This window comes from Panthera onca, chromosome A2 (assembly GCF_046562875.1).
Source record: "Panthera onca isolate mPanOnc1 chromosome A2, mPanOnc1 haplotype 2, whole genome shotgun sequence".
Taxonomy (NCBI): domain Eukaryota; kingdom Metazoa; phylum Chordata; class Mammalia; order Carnivora; family Felidae; genus Panthera; species Panthera onca.
The window spans coordinates 12,656,384-12,675,295 of record NC_138340.1 but is presented as its reverse complement, the minus strand read 5'-3'; the positions used below and the strand labels follow the sequence as shown (position 1 = coordinate 12,675,295).

At 49.6% G+C, this 18,912-nt stretch overlaps 1 protein-coding gene across 4 annotated transcripts in view; it reads right to left on the bottom strand.

Moving 5' to 3' along the window:
* Positions 1-18,912, bottom strand: part of NWD1 (NACHT and WD repeat domain containing 1) — a 76,068-nt gene that overhangs the window by 5,482 nt on the left and 51,674 nt on the right. For 3 of the 4 annotated variants that reach the window (XM_078443228.2, XM_078443227.2, XM_078443229.2), the window contains 6 exons: positions 18,340-18,430; positions 13,069-13,223; positions 11,491-11,767; positions 9,059-9,609; positions 5,767-5,872; positions 998-4,231 (listed from right to left, as the gene is read on the bottom strand). In XM_078443228.2, the coding sequence (XP_078299354.2) occupies positions 3,930-4,231; positions 5,767-5,872; positions 9,059-9,609; positions 11,491-11,767; positions 13,069-13,223; positions 18,340-18,430 (1,482 nt within the window). In that variant the 3' untranslated portion in view covers positions 998-3,929. Of the gene's footprint in view, positions 1-997; positions 4,232-5,766; positions 5,873-9,058; positions 9,610-11,490; positions 11,768-13,068; positions 13,224-18,339; positions 18,431-18,912 lie in introns of those variants that run through there. The other variant, XR_013554277.2, reaches the window with a different exon arrangement.

Sequence of the window (18,912 nt, the reverse complement as noted above, 5' to 3'; positions counted from 1 at the left end):
AGGTCACGTTCTTGTGGTTGTGAGATTGAGCCCTGGGTCAGGCTCCACATGTGGAGCCTGCTTGGGATTCTCTCTCCCCAACCCCCACTCTGTCCCTACCCAGCTCATGCTCTCTCTCTGTCTCAAAAATAAATTTTAAAAGACCATGAACGTATAGATACAGAAAACAGATTTGTGGTTACCAGAGGCAGGGGATAGGGATGGTGGGGAAAATGGGCAAAGGTGGTCAAAGCTTATAAACTTCCAGGTGTAAGATAAATAAGTTCTGGAGATGTAATGTCCAGCGTGGTGACTATAATTAATATTGTACGGTATGTTTGAAAGTTGCTAAGAGAATAGATCTCAAAAGTCCTCAGCACATGGGGCACCTGGCTGGCTCAGTTGGTAGACATTGCGACTCTTGATATCAGGGTTGTGAGTTCGAGTCCTACGTTGGGTATAGAGAGAACTTAAATAAATACATCTTTAAAAAATTTTTTTAATGTTTATTTATTTTTGAAAAAGAGAGACAGAACGTGAGTGGGGGAGGGGCAGAGAGCGAGGGAGACAGAATCTGAAGCAGGCACCAGGCTCTGAGCTGTCAGCACAGAGCTCGACATGGGGCTCAAACTCATGAACCATGAGATCCTGACCTGAGCCAAAGTTGGACGCTCAACCAACTGAGCCACCCAGGCACCCCTAAATCTTTTAAAAATAATAAAATAAAATCTTTTTAAAAAGGTTCTCATCACAAGAAAAAAAACGTGTCACTATGTGTAGGGCTGGATGTTAACTAAATTTATTTTGCAACATGCAAATATTGAATCATTATGTCATACACCGGAAACTGATAGAGCATTATGTTAATTACATCTCAATTTAAAATTTTTTTTTAACGTTTATTTATTTTTGAGAGAGAGAGAGACAGAGCATGAACGGGGGAGGGGCAGAGAGAGAGAGGGAGACACAGAATCCGAAACAGGCTCCAGGCTCTGAGCTGTCAGCACAGAGCCCGACGTGGGGCTCGAACTGACGGACAGTGAGATCGTGACCTGAGCCGAAGTCGGACGCTTAACTGACTGAGCCACCCAGGCGCCCCTACATCTCAATTTTAAAAAGTCTTTGGAATTTAATATAAATTAATTCCTGCTGCAAGTACGTTCCAATCATCTTGGGACAGTCCAATTTTTTTTTTCAACTGTCCGGGAGTAATTGTGTATTAAAAAATATATTCTTAAGTTTATTTATTTATTTTGAGAGAGAGAAAGGCAAGGAGGGGCAGAGAGACAGGGAGAGAGAGAGAGAATCCCAAGCAGTCTCCACACTGTCAGCACAGAGCCTGACTCGGGCTCGAATCCATGAGCCGTGAGATCATGACCTGAGCCGAAACCAAGAGTCAGACGCTTAACCGACTGAGCCACCCAGGCACCTCAAGGAGTAATTGTTCAAGGCGCGACCCTTCTCTCTCAAAAGTATCCCAGTTTGATGCAATGTTACATGTTACTGCTTAGCGTAAGACAGCAAAGTGGGGCTTTCAACCTGGCTCCGCCCTGGCGGGGGCATCTCTCACAAATCACACCTCCTTAAAGCACAGGGCTTGCCAAACATTCATAGCAACCAGACCTTTTCAAATGAAAGTTCACTGCAAAAACTCCCAATAGTACAACAATTCAGAGTAGCATTTTATTGGTAAAATTTCTCTTCTATGTTCAAATTAGTATTTACGTAAAAACAATGGATTCTCACTGAGGCCGTCGAGATGGGAGCACGCATTTAAAACCGTACGTTGTAGCTGAAATCTTCACTCTGTCACGACATCCACTTTATTTCTGAGTTGGGTAAAACCCCTGATCCACAGAGTAGTGGCAACGAGTCGCTGTCTTTTCAAGGCCTCCCCTCAAAATCTTAGTTAAAGGAAGACGGCAGGAGAATCCTACGTTAGTTATCTCCACTACCTTAAAAGCTGCTTCCTAACCCAGCTGAACAGGCATCTTTAAATTACGGTTTAAAATATGTTTTAAAAATGGGATTTGATACTCGTATCTGCGCAAATGCCAAAGCCCTTTTGGGAACCCTAGTTTGGGAAACTACTCAATAAGACAGTCAGTAGGGTCACATCTAGCTTAAAAGCCTCTGTTTCTAAGGTTGCTTGTTCTGAAACTGTCTGGAATCCGACAGAGGGGAGAGGCTATGACAGGTTTGTTATTTTCATGCCGGCTTGACTCACGAAGCCGGCTCCTGAACTAGAGACACACGGGCTAAATGTGCCTGTAGCTGTAAATTTGAGCCAATCGTTACCTTTTTTTTTTTTTTTTTTTTCTAATTTACATCCAAATTAGTTAGCGTATGGTGCAACAATGATTTCAGGAGTAGATTCCTTAGTGCCCCTTACCCATTTAGCTCATCCCCCCCCAACCCCTCCAGTAACCTTCAGTTTGTTCTCCATATTTACGAGTCTCTTATGCTTTGTCCCCCTCCCTGTTTTTATATATTTTTGCTTCCCTAATGTTCATCTGTTTTATATCTCAAAGTCCTCATATGAGTGAAGTCATATGATTTTTGTCTTTCTCTGACTGACTAATTTCACTTAGCATAATACCCTCCAGTTCCAACCATGTAGTTGCAAATGGCAAGATTTCATTCTTTTTGATTGCCGAGTAATACTCCATTGTATGTATATACCACATCTTCTTTATCCATTCATCCATCGATGGACATTTGGGCGTTTTCCATACTTTGGCTATTGTCGATAGTGCTGCTATAAACATGGGGGTGCATGTGTCCCTTGAAACAGCACACCTGCATCCCGTGGATAAATGCCTAGTAGTGCAATTGCTGGGTCGTAGGGTAGTTCTATTTTTAGTTTTTTGAGGAACCTCCATACTGTTTTCCAGAGTGGCCGCACCAGCTTGCATTCCCATCAGTCGCTAACTTTTAAGAATGGGGAAAATGTGACATGAAAGTCTGGGTTTCTGGCTTTGTTTACAACAACAGGAAGCTGGCACCAATGAGCGGCTTTCCCCACGGCCATTCTGGGGTAGAGTCAGGGTGCCCAAGCCCGCCCCAGGCAGAGCACATGTCCTCCACACGTCCCCACGGTCTCCATCACTCTCTGCTGCTCACCCGGGTGCCTAGCCATCATCTAGATTATCCACTGGCCCCCGTGGGCATTTGAGTGTGTCCCCTGTGGTACAGATGGTCACGCTTCTGAGACTAAAATTGGAGCGAGGTGGCTCAACAGGGCTGGGACGGGAAAGCTCCTGGCTCTCTTCTCTCAGAGCCCCTGCACCCCAGGCTTGAGAGTTTGAGCAAATCACAGCTACCTGCCAAGGCTCGGTTTCCTTGTCTGTGAAATGGATGCAGAAACTCCTACCCTCCCTGAAGTGTGGGCTGTGATAAGGATCAGACGATAGCACCCGATGCTTTATAAATTAACGATAAAGCTCTGTGGTCCACCTCTGTGGTTTGGTGAATCTTACATCCAGCCATCCTCCCTTTGCCCTGTACCACCCCCCAGTTTCCCTCCCGGGCACAGTCCCTCCCGTTCTCAGGCAACATGCTTGGGCCGTATTGACTCCATCCCCAGCCCCGGTGGACACTGGGTCAGGCTGGCCAATCACAGCACTGCATTCACCCAGAGACAGGTGCATGAGCCCACCGGGGCCAATCGAATCGGGGCCAGCACTTCGGTTCAGACTGCTGGCAAAGGGAAGGTCTCTTTTCTACTGAACTTGGCCGTCATGTTGCTAACCTGGGGGTGGCGGGTTCCTGGGGGAACCCAGCCAACAAGCAGGAGAGCAGAGTGGAAAGATGGTGAGAAACAGGGTCTGAGTCATATAATCTGGGGCTTTGGGTCCGGATAGACATCAACACGTACATTCTCTTTGCTTCAACCGGACTGAAGGGGGGCTAAGTCACTGGCGTCTCATGCCCCCATGGGGGAGGGGGGTCTACACGAGCAGGCAGACTTGTGAGCGTTTGTTCGATTTGCATGCATTTCCCTGGGCACTTGCTGATCTCGAGTCCTGGGGGACTCCTGCGACAGCCGCCGCTTCGTCTCTCTGCCTGGATTTGACCTTCCACACTGCCTTCTTGAAGTTCTTGAGAGGGTCCTGCTGCGAGGCTCTTGACGAAGGGTCCTGGAAACGCTCCCGGATGAGATAGCCGTGTCTCGTGGGGGCGATGAAGCCATTGGAAGTTGGGATGATTCTGTTCACCACAGCGTGGACAAACTGGACAGCCAGCAGGGTGCCTTTTTGGGTGGGGGTGGGGGGGACAGCAGGGCACACATGAGACCATGGGGGCCACAGAGATCCAATCTCACACATGTGAGAGTTGGCTGCGCGGGTCACATCCTTGCTATGCCTCTTACTAGCTTAGGCACGACGACGTCTAAACTCTCGGGAGTCCCCCCTGCCTCATGGGCGATGTGGGAATGAGAGCCGAACCTGCCTGCTGAGGAGAATTCTAAGGTTCCAAGATGTTAAGTGTGTCAGGTGTATCGGTCTCAGCCCAGAGTGAGCTCAGTAAAGGTTATTATTGGAGGAGGAGGAGAAAGAGAGGTTGTGCACCTGCCCGGGCTGGGCTTTGAAGGCCGCAATCCGCAGATCGCAGCGCCCGAGTCATCCGTAACTTTTTTAACTTGCAGATCTTTGCCACAAGCATTAAGCTACGCTACGTCGGATTGCAGTGTATTTGGTTACAATGTATTCCAGTCGACCTGATATCCATTCACCCACCCAAGCGCTTTGTGACCTTGGGCAAATCTCTTAACCCCCCTGAACTTCAGCTTCATCACTTGTTACGTGGGGGGGGAGCTAACGGCACGGATGCCCTGCCCAGGGTCAGAAGGGTTCCTTTCTCTATAGGAGATCACGTAGGAGGGCGACAAAGGCAGACAAGCGTCACTGTGTGACCTTGGGCAGTCACCTCACCTCTCAGAGCCTCAATTTTTGCTCTGTAGAATGAGGTGGCTGCCAAGGGAATTCAATGGCCCGGGAACAGGACCCCGTACACAAGAAGCGTTAACGCTCATTAATATGTCTTTAGGGTAATACTGACCAGACCGAGAGCTGGGAGGTTTGCAAAGTGGCTGGTCTTAAGCAAGCTGGCCCCTATCGTTTAGGGGGCCTGGGGCAAGAGAATGAATCAGGGCCCACATCCTATAAGGTCCAATGCGTAAATGTTGGAAATCTAGACAATAAACTATTCAGTGAACTATGCTCTGTCCTCCTACATTGATGGACGTGTCTTCGGAACCACCTGGAAGGTCATGTTGTGTTGAGAATTCTCAGGGTCCTCAGTTCCATACTGGAAAGTCATGGTGTGCGAGAGTCCCCCGCTCTTCGTGGCTTGGCCCCTCCTCTTCCCTCACTCAGCTTTATCCTACAGTCCTCGGGGCCTCACACATATGCACGTGAACCGCCTACCCAGCTCATGCACCCAGACTCCAGGCTCATCACCCATGGCCGGCCCCCAAGTCCCGGGGTGCTCATACTAGGGGCACAGTCCACCCTCAGAAGGATGGACCCGGAGAAGAGGGCTGCCCAGGCCCTAAAGAGGGCACCTCCCAGGTGGGGAGAATGTTCCAGGTATCCAGAGCACGGGTCTAAAAAGAGGAGGTGTAGCTCTGGGGGGGGCCTGTCCCCGTGACCCACAGACACCTCTGTAAGCAGAGGGACCCAGCTAGGGGAGACCAGAGCAGAGCCCTGTAGTGTCCAGAGCCCAGAACAAGGCATTCCTCGCCAGATCTGAGCTCGGTCTTGCCCTCAAAGCAAAATGACTCACCATCCAGCACACTCCAGACGATTATGGAGCGATCCTTCAAGCCCGCGTACACGTACTTGTCATCCTTGGAGAAGCAGACACACTGGACTCCTCTACAGTAAGAATTCTGTTGAAAAAGACAAGGTGATCTTGGAGCGCCTGGGTGGCTCAGTCAGTCAAGCATCTGACTTCAGCTCAGGTCACGATCACACTTTGTGAGTTCAAGCCCCGCATCGGGCTCTATGCTGAGAGCCTAGACCTTGCCTCAGATTCTGTGTCTCCCTCTGTCTCTGTCCCTCCCCGGCTCATGCTCTGTCTCTGTCAAAAATAAAGCATTAAAAAAAAAAAAAAAAAAAAAAAAGACAAGGTGATCTGGATTTCAAACTGAGAGTCACCTAGGAGACCTACCCCAAGGCATCTGCGTAGGAAGCCAGGCTTGTAAGCCCCTCATGCGGGACGGATCCAATGAAACCCTGGAGAGATCGTAGGACCGATATTCCCAGGACCAAAACACATCTTCATAGGGACGGGATTGAGAGCTTTACAGGCATTTTGCATTGGAGAGCAGGAATTATCCGTTTTAATTTCTTTTTTTTTTTAATGTTTTATTTATTTTTGAGACAGAGAGAGAGACAGACAGAATACGAGTGGGGAAGGGGCAGAGAGAGAGGAGACGGAATCCATGAAGCAGGCTCCAGGCTCTGAGCTGCCAGCATAGAGCCCGGCATGGGGCTCGAACCTGTGAACCATGAGATCATGAACTGAGCCTAAGTCAGACACTTAACCGACTGAGCCACCCAGGCGTCCCTATCAGTTTTAACTTAAGTGACCCCGAGTATACAAACATTAACTATAGTGGTATTTTTTTATGTGTATTTATTTTTGAAAGACAGGGGCGCCTGGGTGGCACAGTCGGTTAAGCGTCCAACTTCAGCCAGGTCACGATCTCGCGGTCCGTGAGTTCGAGCCCCGCGTCGGGCTCTGGGCTGATGGCTCGGAGCCTGGAGCCTGTTTCCGATTCTGTGTCTCCCTCTCTCTCTCTGCCCCTCCCCCGTTCATGCTCTGTCTCTCTCTGTCCCAAAAATAAATAAAAAAAAAAAAAAAAAAAAGAAAGACAGATAGAGAGAGAGCGCACGCAAGTGGGGGAGGGGCAGAGAGAGATGGGGACAGAGGATATGAAGCAGGCTCCGTGCTGATAGCAGAGAGACTGATGTGGGGCTTGAACCCATGATCCATGAGATCATGACCTGAGCTGGAGTTGGATGCTCAGCTGACTGAGCCACCCAGGCGCCCCAGCTACAATGGTCTTTAATTAAATGCTAGATGCTAAATGCAGCATGGCATCCTAGAGCCTAGAACGGAAAAGGGAAATCCGTTGAAAAATGTGTGATCCCAGTCAAGTTGGAAGCTTAGTTAACAGTACTGTCCCCATGGTAACTCATTCATTGTGACTAACGTACTCTAGTCACATAAGAGGTCGACATCGGGGAAGCTGGGTAAGGAGTGCGTACAGGAGGACCTAAAACCATTCCAAGATGAAGTTTATTTACAAACAAAAACAGGGAATAAATAAATGAATGAATAAATAAATAAATAAATAAATAAATACATGACAGGGTGCGTGGGTGGGCTCAGTCAGTTGAGTGTCTGACTCTTGATTTGGGCTCAGGTCACAATCCCAGGGTCGTGGGACTGAGCCCTGTGATGGCTCCACGTGGAGCCTGCTTAACAGTCTCTGTCTCTGCCTCTCTCTCTAAAATTAAAAAAAAAAAAAAATTAGAAAAAGGAAAAAAGAAAGAGCTAGGTGTATTTAACTGCTGGGGTGATATTTTCCACTCAACAAGATGAAAGATTACTTACAGCCCAGCCTTATAGTGGCTTCCTAAAAATAAATGTCAGATGGGATGGGAGCTTTTTTTTTTTTTAATGTTTATTTATTTTTTTGAGAAAGAGACAAAGTGCGTGGAGGGGAGGGTCAGAGAGAGAGGGACAGAATCTGAAGCAGGCTGCAGGCTCTGAGCTGTCAGCACAGAACCCAAAGCAGGGCTCAAACCCACGAGACATGACCTGAGTTTAACCGAGCCAGGACAAAAGCCTTTTAAGATGAAACTGCACATACTGTCTCTCTTAGTTACAAGATCATCTTCCTATGTTTATGAATAATTTTTATATCTTACAACCAAAGGTCTGGCCTTCATTCCCCATTTGAAAGACTGGAATAGTAACACCAACCTTATGAGGTCGTTGTAGGGATTACATTATAGAAGAATATTCTAATATGCATTTTCATATAGTATATAATATGAATATATGAATATATTTATGGCAGCTCTTAATTCTATTGATACAAAAAACTAGAATAGCTCCTTACGAGGTGGGCAGTATGGACTCTAAGACACTTCATACGTTAGGGAGTCAGTTGCCAGTTTCCCCGCTTCAGACCTTCACAGCTGCTGTTCCTTCTGCCAAGAATGCTGTTCCGCCAGGCTCATTTGACTTTCTTAAATAGCAGCCTCTACCCCCTTTACCTTGTCCTATTTTTCCTCAAAGCTCTTCTTACACACCAGCCCTTTCCCACAAACATTTGTTGAGCCTTGAGGACATGTCAGGAGTTCTCCTAGGGATGGGGGCCACCTCCATAAGCAAAACACAAAAGCCCTCACCTCTGTGAGCCCTCACAGAACTCACAGTGTCTCCCCTCTTGAGAACGTGGCTCCAAGAGGCGGGACGGCGTGGCCTCTGGCCACACCTAGCAATCAAAACTCTTGGGCACAAGAATGGCTATCAGGATTAGGGTAAGGAGGGTGAGGCCGGGGTGTGCCGTGCAGGATCTGATCTTTATTTAAAACGATATCTTGGGGCATCTGGGTGGCTCAGTCGGTTGAGCGTCCGACTTCGGCTCAGGTCATGATCTTGCAGTTTGCGAGTTCAAGCCCTGCATTGGGCTCTCTGCTGTCAGCGCAGAGCCCGCTTCGGATCCTCTGTCTACCTCTCTCTCTGCCCCTCCCCTATTCACGCTCTGCCTCTCTCTCCCTCGAAAATAAAAAAAAAAATGTTTTAAAAGATTTCGTTCTCTTGCTATCTTTTGCATTTGTCTCGATTTTTGTAAATACTGCCTTAAAATAGCGTCTCTCTTGATTGCCGAGTTTCGGGGCAGCCCCTTAAGCTCTGCTCCCGAGGTGAGTGTCCCTCACGGGCCCCACCCTGCTCCCGACCCTGGGTGATGGCGCACGGTATGCACTTAATACAGGACACCTGTCATCAGCTTTCTAACGCCGGGAGCTAGCCTGCACGCGGTGTGTGGGCCACGCACCGTGTAGCTCGTCTCGAATCTCCACTTGCAGGCCTGCAGGTCCCAGAGGCACAGCAGGGCTTCCTCGGATCCGCTGACCGCCAGCTGCTCCTTGTGGCTGACCTGCACACAGGTGACCCGGCTCCTGTGGGCCTCCAGAGGGAACACTTTGGAATTCGCACACTCGTAAAGGAAGAGGTCACCGTCGGTCATGCCGTACATCACACGGCAGTCAGCCAGGACGGCCACGCTGGAGATGGTCTCGGGGAGCTGGGTGTAGAAGGTGTATGTTGGCCCATCGACAACCGGACAGGGATCCCCGGGGCTGATGTCCAGCACCAGGATGATGCTGTCATAGGCGATGGCCAGGCGCTCCTCTCCTTGACTAAGGGCGATGCAGTTGATGGCTTTCCGGGCCTCGGGAGGGGGGATGCACATCACGTCCTGTCTGGAATTCAGGGGGAACACCAGGACGACCCCCGAAACGAGGCCAGTGAAAAGGAGATTGGCCCGCTGGGCCACCTCCAGACATCTGACCTCACTGGAGGCATCCAGGACGTCCTGCTCCTCACCTGCCACGGAGAGAAGGTCGCATCAGGAACAGCTCAGAGGAATGGGCTCGCTCCGCAAATTGTTAAGGATTTTGAAAACCGCTCTCATTATCTGTATTCCCCCCCACCCTGGTTAACACTTTCTGATGACTTCCTGCTCCCCATCGGGACAAACGGACACGCTGACACACATGAGCTCTCATCCCAGATGTTTCCTTTACAAACGTCTGTAAAGGGCTGGAGAGTGAATTTTTTTTGCCTTGCAGGCTGTATGCTCCTAACCCTTAACCTCTTAACCCTGAGGTTGAACCCCCCCAACATGCCGCATGCAGGCAGTGTGTGTCCGATCTGGCCCGCGGGCCCCAGTTTGCGGGCTTGTATCTCATTTCCCACCGTGCCCCCTAGCTTCGCGTCGGGCTCCGCCCCTCAACTAGTGAGCAAGGGCCTCAAGCACGGTCACCTCGTCTGTCCTGCTCACTGCCAACTGCAGAGCCCGGCCCTGCGGCCAGCACTAACCAAACATCTGCCAAATCCATGAATGCAGGAGGCTGAGAGTGAATCTCTTTTCTCATATTATCGTTAAAGAGGGATTTCTGTACCTCCATCCGCCCCCATGGAGATCACAGCAGACACAGTTGGTGACGTGTCCAGACTCCCTTTACGGGCCAGGGCACCCAGACCCTAGGCTGCTCACTGCCCTCAGGTGAAGGGAGCCCCTCATCTCAAAATGCTTAGGGGGTTCCCCCACCACCCAGAACGGCCTGTAGCCAGTGACTGCCTGATGTGGGGATATAAAAGACTAGCCCTTGGGGCGCCTAGGTGGCTCAGTCGGTTAAGCTACCGACTTTGGCTCAGGTCACGATCTTGCGGTCCGTGGGTTCGAGCCCTGCATCGGGCTCTGTGCTGACAGCTTGGAGCCTGGAGCCTGCTTCGGATTCTGAGTCTCTCTCTCTGCCCCGCCCCCACTTGTGCTCTGTTTCTCAAAAATAAGTAAACATTAAAAAAAAAAAAAAAACACGACTAGGGGTGCCTGGGTGGCTCAGTCAGTTGAGCGGCTGACATCGGCTCAGGTCATGATCTCAAGGTTTGTGAGTTTGAGCCCCGCGTCGGGCTCTGTGCTGACAGCTCGGAGCCTGGAGCCTGCTTTGGATTCTGTGTCTCCCTCTCTCTGCCCCTCCCCCGCTCATGCTCTGTCTCTCTATCAAAAATAAACAAACATTTAAAAAAATAAAAAAAAAAAAAAAGACGAGACCTCTTGCTTTAGGTCCTCCCCCACCTGCTCGTTCAGCCCTCCCCCTGCCCCTGCCTGCTCTGATCACCCCTGCTTAGGTTTCTCCCGGGAGCTCCCCTCAACATACCCCTTGTGCAAACTTCCCCATCACGTGCCCTGCTTCCAGGAAACCCAAACGAAACGAGGGATTGACAACCAGACGGTCAATTACCCACACGCTGGAAATTTATCACATCAAGTCCTGATTTTTATTAGCCACTGTCAACCTGACTGCAGTTATGGGGGTGCTATGGACTGAATGTGTCCCTTCAAATTTGCGTGTCGAAACCCCAGCCCATGATGTGATGGCGTTGGCCAGGAGGCTTTGTGAGGTGATTTGGCCATGAGGGCGGAGCCCCCACGATGGGATAAGTGCCCTTATACAGGGGACAAGAGGGCTTGCACTCCTGTGAGGACCTAATGAGAACGTGGCCATCTGCAACCAGGAAGCCGGCTGTCACCAGACCCGGATCCGCCAGTGCCTTGGCCTTGGCCTTCCCAGCCTCCAGAACCGTGAGAAGTAAACGTCTGTCGTTTAAAACACCCAGTCTCTGGTGTAAAGAACCCAAGCAGTCCCGGACAGGAGCTTTGGTTCTTACCCACACAAATGGCCGTGCTTATATCTTACAAACCTTCTGCTAAGTCCCAGATGGTGACTTTGCTCTTGTCCCCAATCTTGGGGAAGTAAACGTAGCTTCCATCGTGTGATACCGCAGTGAGGCCAGTGCGATCCAGAAACGGGGTAGAGGCCCTTGGCTGCCGCACAGACGTGAGATCCCAGACTTTGAAAGACGAGGACTGCTGGGAAGCAGATGCCACCAAGGCCCCACCCCAGACCAACAGGCTCACGGGGGCCCCGACGCCTTCCAGAACATCCAGCAGGGTCCCCTGCTCCGACAGACTCCACACCTGAGGACGGACAGCAGAGGGCCAAAGCTGACTTCTTCCTTACGCTGTCATAGCTAAGAAATATGCATGAACCCATTTGTCCACCTCTGGTGAATTCTCAGGCTGCAGTTCGAGGGCCTTCTCCACCCCCTCAAACCTCCTCACCCCTCACCGAGCCACTACCACAGCAGTTCTCAAAGTGTGGTCCAGGGAACCCCTGGAGGGTACCGCCAGGCATTTTCAGGAGGGCTTGCAAACACAAAACTGTTTTCATCATAATTCAAGATGCCATTTGCCTTTTCTACTCTCTTCCTCTCACAAAGGAGCGGTGGAGTTTTCCAGAAGCTATGGGACATGAGATGTCACACCAGATCAGAGAATGCAGAATCAAGTACGAGAAGCCAACGGTCTCCTATTGAGCCAGACACGAAAGAGATTCGTCAAAATGCGCAACCACGCCACTCTTCTCGTGAGTTTTGTCTGTTTGTTTCAGAAACTACAGGATTTTCGTAAAAGTGTGTTATTCCATTGACATGTAATGTTCGTGAATCAACAGAGAAGTATTTTTGGATGTCCTTGCTGCTAATTTTTAATATGGTAATTACCATCGGGGACCAAATGCAACACGGGATCCTAGACTGGATCCCAGAATAAAGAAAAAGAGGACATTTGTGGGAAAGCTGGTGAAACTACAGAAGAATTTGCAGATCGGTTAATAACAGTATTCTCCCAATATAAATGTTTCAGTTTCGATAAAGGGCCCGGGGGGACATGAGATGGTAATATCGAGGCAAGCAGGGTGTAGACGAGATAAATATGTATATGTGGGGACTCCCTGTACTTTCTTGGCAACTCTTCTGTACCTCCTAAAACTCTTCCCCAAATAAATCATTTGTTAAGAATATGCAAATCCAATATATAAATCTATAAATCAAACTGATATAACCCACTTATTGAGAATCTTTGGGATCCTTGATAACCTTTAGGAATGTAAGGAGGTCCTAAGGCCAGAACGTTGGAGAACTGCTACTTTAGTATGTGCTTTTCCCACCAGAGTGAGAACTTTGAGCTCGGTGGGAATTTTCTGCCATTTCCTCCCAACCCTTCTCCACTCTGAAGGCCCAAATCCTCCCCGTTTTTTCAGGTTCCGTGGGAATGCTATCCCCTTCCTGGGTCTCAGGGGATCCCTCCCCCACATCTTCCCAGTGACCTGCTCTGTTTCGCCTGCACTAGTTTACGTGAATCTCTGTATTTCGAAGCCAAAAGACCTCTCAAGAATTATACTTTTCTATTCCAGAGGCGGAGTGAGGATGACCTCTGACCTGAATGAGTGCGTCTCGGGACCCAGTGACAATCAGATTGTTCTCAGGACCAAAACTGGCTGTCTCCACGGTGTCCTCGTGTTCAAGGTCGGTGGCCATGAATCGATGAAACCCCTGTGAGTCTGCCAAGAATATCCGGACGGATCTTCCAAACCCTGAAAGGGCAGGGATGGGATTATCCCTTTCATTCCTGGAGGAGCTTGACAGGAGTTCAGTTTAGTCAACAAAGATTTTTTTTTGAGCACCGACTACTTGGCTGTGGAAGCAACACGGTGGTGAACAAGAGAGACATGGCCCGTGCCATCACACAGCCTAGAGTTGTCAGGTGCAGGGTTGGGAGGAGGGGGGGTGGGGGGGTGGGGGGGGTGGGGGCGGCAGCTGAAAACAATGATCAATAACCTTGCAGAAAACAGCAAAGTTATTTATTATCGCAAGACTGTGAGTTTCCAGAGGGCTGGGACTGCCTGTTGGGGCTGCTCCTGGTATCCCAGAACCCAGCACAAAGCTGGACATAAGGTAGATATGTTTTGAAGACGGAGGGAAGGCAGGGAGGGAGGAAGGGGGTAGGGAGGAGGATAGGAAGGACAGGAAAATAGTTGGAATCTGCGATAAGGGCAATGAAGTCAAGGGGACTGGCTGCCATGAGAAAAAAATGACACAGACACACATGTGGCAGACAAGGCATGAAGGGGGAGACCAGAGAAATGTGGCCACAAGTCAAAGAATCACAAGGCAGAAACTAGAAGGGGCAAAAAAGGATTCTTCTCTGGAGGCTTTGGAGGGACCATGACCCTGCCCACATTTTTTTTTTTTTGAGTAATTTTTTAAAGTTTATTTACTTATTTATTTAGAGAGAGAGGGGGAGAGAGACAGAGCATGAGCAGGGGAGGGGTAGAGACAGGGAGAGAGAGAGAGAATCCCAAGCAGGCTTCCCACTATCAGCACAGAGCCCAATGCGGGACTCGAACCCACGAACCGTGAGATCATGACCTGAGCCGAAACTAAGAGTCAGACGCTTAACCGACTGAGCCAGCCAAGCGCCCCTGGCCACATCTTGATTTTTGGACTTCTGGCCTCTAGAATTGTGAGGAAAGAGATTTCTTTTCTTTTTTTAATGTTTATTTATTTTTGAGACAGAGAGAGACACAGCATGAGCAGGGAAGGGGCAGAGAGAGAGGGAGACACAGAATGTGAAGCAGGCTCCAGGCTCTGAGCTGTCAGCACAGAGCCCGACGCGGGGCTCAAACTCACGAACTGTGAGATTGTGACCTGAGCCGAAGTCGGACGCTTAACCGACTGAGCCACCCAGGTGCCCCAATTTCTATCGTTTTGAGCCACTACATTTATGTGGTAGTTTGTTACAGCAACCCCAGGACCTTTGAGCGGACATCTGAGAAGGTGGCAGGCCCTGGAAGGGTGGGAACAGCCTGGGATGACCAGGAGGTAGGAAAGGCCTGCGTGTGTGTCTCAGGGGCAGCACAGAGGCCAGTGTGGGTGGAGCAGAGTGAAGGAGGGGGAGGGGAGGGAGGGAGAGCCTTGCTAGATTTAACACAAAACAAAACAAAACAAAACAAAACAAAACAAAACAAAACACCTAACAGGACAATGCCGTTGAATTAGAATTTCAGATAAATAGTGAAATTGCTATTATTAGCAGAAGTAGATCCCAAATATTACGTGGGGTATATTTATACTGAAAAGTTGATTTGTTGTTTATCTGAAGTTTCACTGGGCGTTCTATATTTTACCCGGCACCCCACCCAAGGGGGATTGCTCACTGTGTTCCAAATATGGGCTGGGTGAAGTGTTTTGTTAAGAGGGCCCCTGGCAGTGCAGGAAAGAGGTCCCCAAGGCCAGATCAGGGGGGATGGTGTGGGACTCTTGTGCTATGCACCTGGCCTGCACCAGCCCAGTTTAGACTCCTGGAAACCCCTGAGTCAAGTCAGCTGGGGGCTGGCCGTCCATCTGATTGCCTCTCCAGGCCCTCCATGCAATTGTTTTATTGAACTACACTTGAACCTGAGGCTCACACAGAAGGATGTTATGGGAAACGGATCGAGTGAATCAAGATATCTGCTGTCCAAGGATATTTGCATCCCATTCGTGCGCAGGAAAGGGTTAACTCAGCAGGCCTGGGGGTCCCTGTTCTGCACGTGAATGGTTTGGCCCTTGCCAGGCTCCTGAGAGGTGCCCTCTAAGCCCTTAGAATGTCCTCCTTGATAAAAGTGTCCTTGTGGGGCCCCGGGGTGGCTCAGTCAGTTAAGTGTCCAGTTTCGGCTCAGGTCATGATCTCACCGTTTGTGAGTTCGAGCCCCACATAAGGGCTCTCTGCTGTCAGCACGGAGCCCGCTTTGGATCTTCTGTCCCCCTCCGTCTGTGCCCTTCCCCCTCTCTCTCTGCCCTTCCCCTACTCGCACTCTCTCTCCCTATCTCTCAAAAATAAATAAGCATTAAAAAAAAGTATCCTGGTTTTACTTGAGGCCTTGGGCCACACGGGATGGCCAACGCTCACGTGTGTTTGGCAGTGGGAGCTTTGGGACACGTGGTATCAGCTTGACCTGGGGGGGGGGGTGGGTGTTGGGAGACTGAGGTCAGCCGGGCAGGTGATCAGCTGTGTCTCCATAATCAACCCCCGGTAAAAATCCTGGACGCCAAGGCTGGTTGAGCTCCCCTGGTCGGTGCTGTTGTCACACACGGTCACTGACAGAAGTAAGCGCTGTCCACGTGACTCCACGGAGAGGGGACACCTGGAAGCTTGGGCCTGGTGTCTTCTGAACTCAGCCCCACACACCTCTACCCTTTGCTGATCTTAATCCAAGGGACCCCCTGAACCACAATTCCATTTCTGACACTGGAAAGAAATCCGTGCCTGATCTCAGCTAAGTTGGGATTGGGCTACCTCTTCTAGAGCAACAGGTGGGTTCCCGAAACTGTGGATGGGGAAACTGCCCGGGCTTGTCCTCATTGGCCGCTGGAAAGAGCCACACGTGAAACCCACTGTAACAGATTTCTAGGTCACTGGGGTCTTCAGTGCCCTTGACCTCAGTCCTGATTCTAGTTTGTGCCTGTATCCTTTGTTCGTCTTTCTTCTCACGTGCCTGTTTCCCATGCTGCATTTCGCGCATACTTGTGCCACCTAAAATTCTTTTGGAAACTGGATGGTGGATGATGTGCAGGAGCCATCGCCATGAGCCACATGTGGCTCTTCACGTGGCTGGTCCAAGTCGAGATGAGCTGTTGGTGTAGAACACGTGCCAGGTTTCATAACCTTCACGCGAGAATTTTGTTATTTATTTTTTTTAGTTTGGTTATTTTTGAGAGAGAGAGAGAGAGACAGAGCACGAGCGGGGGAGGGGCAGAGAGAGAGGGAGACACAGAATCCGGAGCAGGCTCCAGGCTCCGAGCTGTCAGCACAGAGCCTGGCATGGGGCTCGAACTCGCAAACCTGGAGATGGTGACCTGAGCCAAAGTTGGACGCTTAAACGACTGTGAAAAATACCGTTAAGAATTTTTATGTCAATTTCATGTTACATTTTTAGAATGTATTGGGTTAAATAAGATATATTATTCACATGAATGACACCTGTGTCTTTTTGCCTTTTTAAATAGGGTCATGCCAGGGCACCTGGGCGGCTCAGTGGGTTAAGCGTATGACTTCGGCTCAGGTCATGATCTCACGGTTTGTGAGTTCGAGCCCCGCGTCGGGGCTCGATTTTAGGGCAATGAAATTACCCTATCTGAGGTTCTAATGGTGGATATACGCCATTACACATTCGTCCAAATCCATAGAAGGCACAACAGCCAGAATGACCGTAATGTAAACTACAGACTTTGGGTGATGATGATGTGTCAATGCAGGTTCATCGATTGTAGCAAATGCACCCCTCCAGTGGGGGGTGTTGATATTGGAGGAGGCTGCATGAGAGTACGGAGTGGGGGGGATATAGGGGGTCTGTGGGAAATCTCTGTACTTTCTGCTCAACCTGGCTGTGAACCCAAATCCAATCTTTATTTTTTTTTAAGTTCATTTTTTTTTTTTATTTTGAGAAAGAGAAAGAGGGGCAGAGACAGAGAGAGAGAGGGAGAGAGAGAATCGTAAGCAGGCTCCGTGCTGTCAGTGCACAGCCCAATGTGGGGCTAGATCCCATGAACCATGAGATCAAGACCTGAGCCGAAATCAAGAGTTGGATGCTCAACTAACTGAGCTACCCCATGCACCCTATGATCTTTTTTTTTTTTAATATTTATTTATTTAAGCAATCTCTACATCCAACATGGGGTTTGAACTCACCACCGCTGAGATCAAGAGTCACACACTCCTCCGACTGGGCCAGCCAGGCATCCCCCAAACTGACCTTTAAACAAAATAGTCTTTTGGGGGGCACCTGGGAGGCTCAGTCAGTTGAGCGTATGACTTTGGCTCCGGTCATGATCTCGCAGTTTGTGAGTTTAAGCCCCACATCGCCGCTTCAGATCCCCCGTCCCCCCTCTCTCCGTCCCTCCCCCACTTGAGCCCTCTCGAAAATCAATAACCGTTAAAAGAAAAAGAGAGAAAGAAAAAATAGTCTTTTTTTTTTTTTCTTTAATCGGGCTGCGGATTGTCTGTTGGTCACCTCCTAGGAAGCCTTCCCTGTTTCAGACAGAAGAAGAAAACTCTATCACCCACTCCCATGACCCCTGATTCTTGTCTGGTTATAGCACCAACCACACTTTTTTGTGGCTACCTTATTGTAGGGGTTGCATTGCCTGGCTCCTCCCTGGGAGCACCCCATCCTCTCATGCAGCACTCCTTAATCCCTGTGACTGGCAGGGATAAGCACCCTCATCTCAAATGAACCAGAAGCACAGACAGGTTAGGTTTACCCCAAACAGGGAAAGCTGCAGCCCGGCGGCCAAAACTGGCCTGGCATCTATTTCTGTGTGACCCGTGAGGTGAGGATAGTTTTTACGATTTTAAATCGTTGAAAAAATAAATAAATATAAGACTACTATTTTTGTGACACGTGAAAAGGATACAAAATCCAAATTTGGGCATCCATCAACAAAGTCTTAGTGGCACACAGCCAGCCCCACTTGAAATATCATCTGTGGAGGCTTTCACGTTACAGGTGCGACAGGGACCACGGGGTCTGTGCCTTTCAGAAAAGGTTTTGCCAGCCACAGGTCTCGAATGGCCCCCCTCGCTCCAAACCGCTCTCCACTTCCAACCAAATCCAGAGTTGCCCCCCCCCCCCCCCCCCCGCCACCATGGCTCCGAATAAGAGACACTACCTGCAGCGAGAAGGGACTCATCTTCAGAGACTACCAGGAACCTCACAGCTTCCGGAAGCTTCTCCAGCAGGCTGTCTCCTTCAGGGGAAATCTGTGCAAAGTCAAGGATGCCCATCAAGCATTTCCACAGGGTTAAGAGTCCAGGGTCAAGAGTTTGAATGCAAGGCTCTGTCACTCACCAGCTTCCAAGAAAATTCCTTAGCCCTTGGGTACCTCAGTTTCCTCATCTATTAAATGGGTGATGATACAGGACGACCACATAGGACCATCATGGGCTAAGAATCGTGCAGAATGGTTCCCCCCCACACCTGCACATAGTCAGCCCTCCCAATGTGGTAGCTCTTATTATTACCATTGATACTGTTTTTGTAACTAGCTCAGGCACCCGGAGAACATTCCAGCACTTGTTTCCTGCCCCCAGAGGAGCTCTGGAGATCTCAAATAAGATGGAAACTCCCATTCCTGAGTTGCAGGACTGATTCTGTTCAGATCGAAGAGGATGGTTCTTTCCTCAATCCTGCAGCCCCAATTCAGCTACAGATTATTTTTTTTAATTTAAATTTTAGTTAGTTA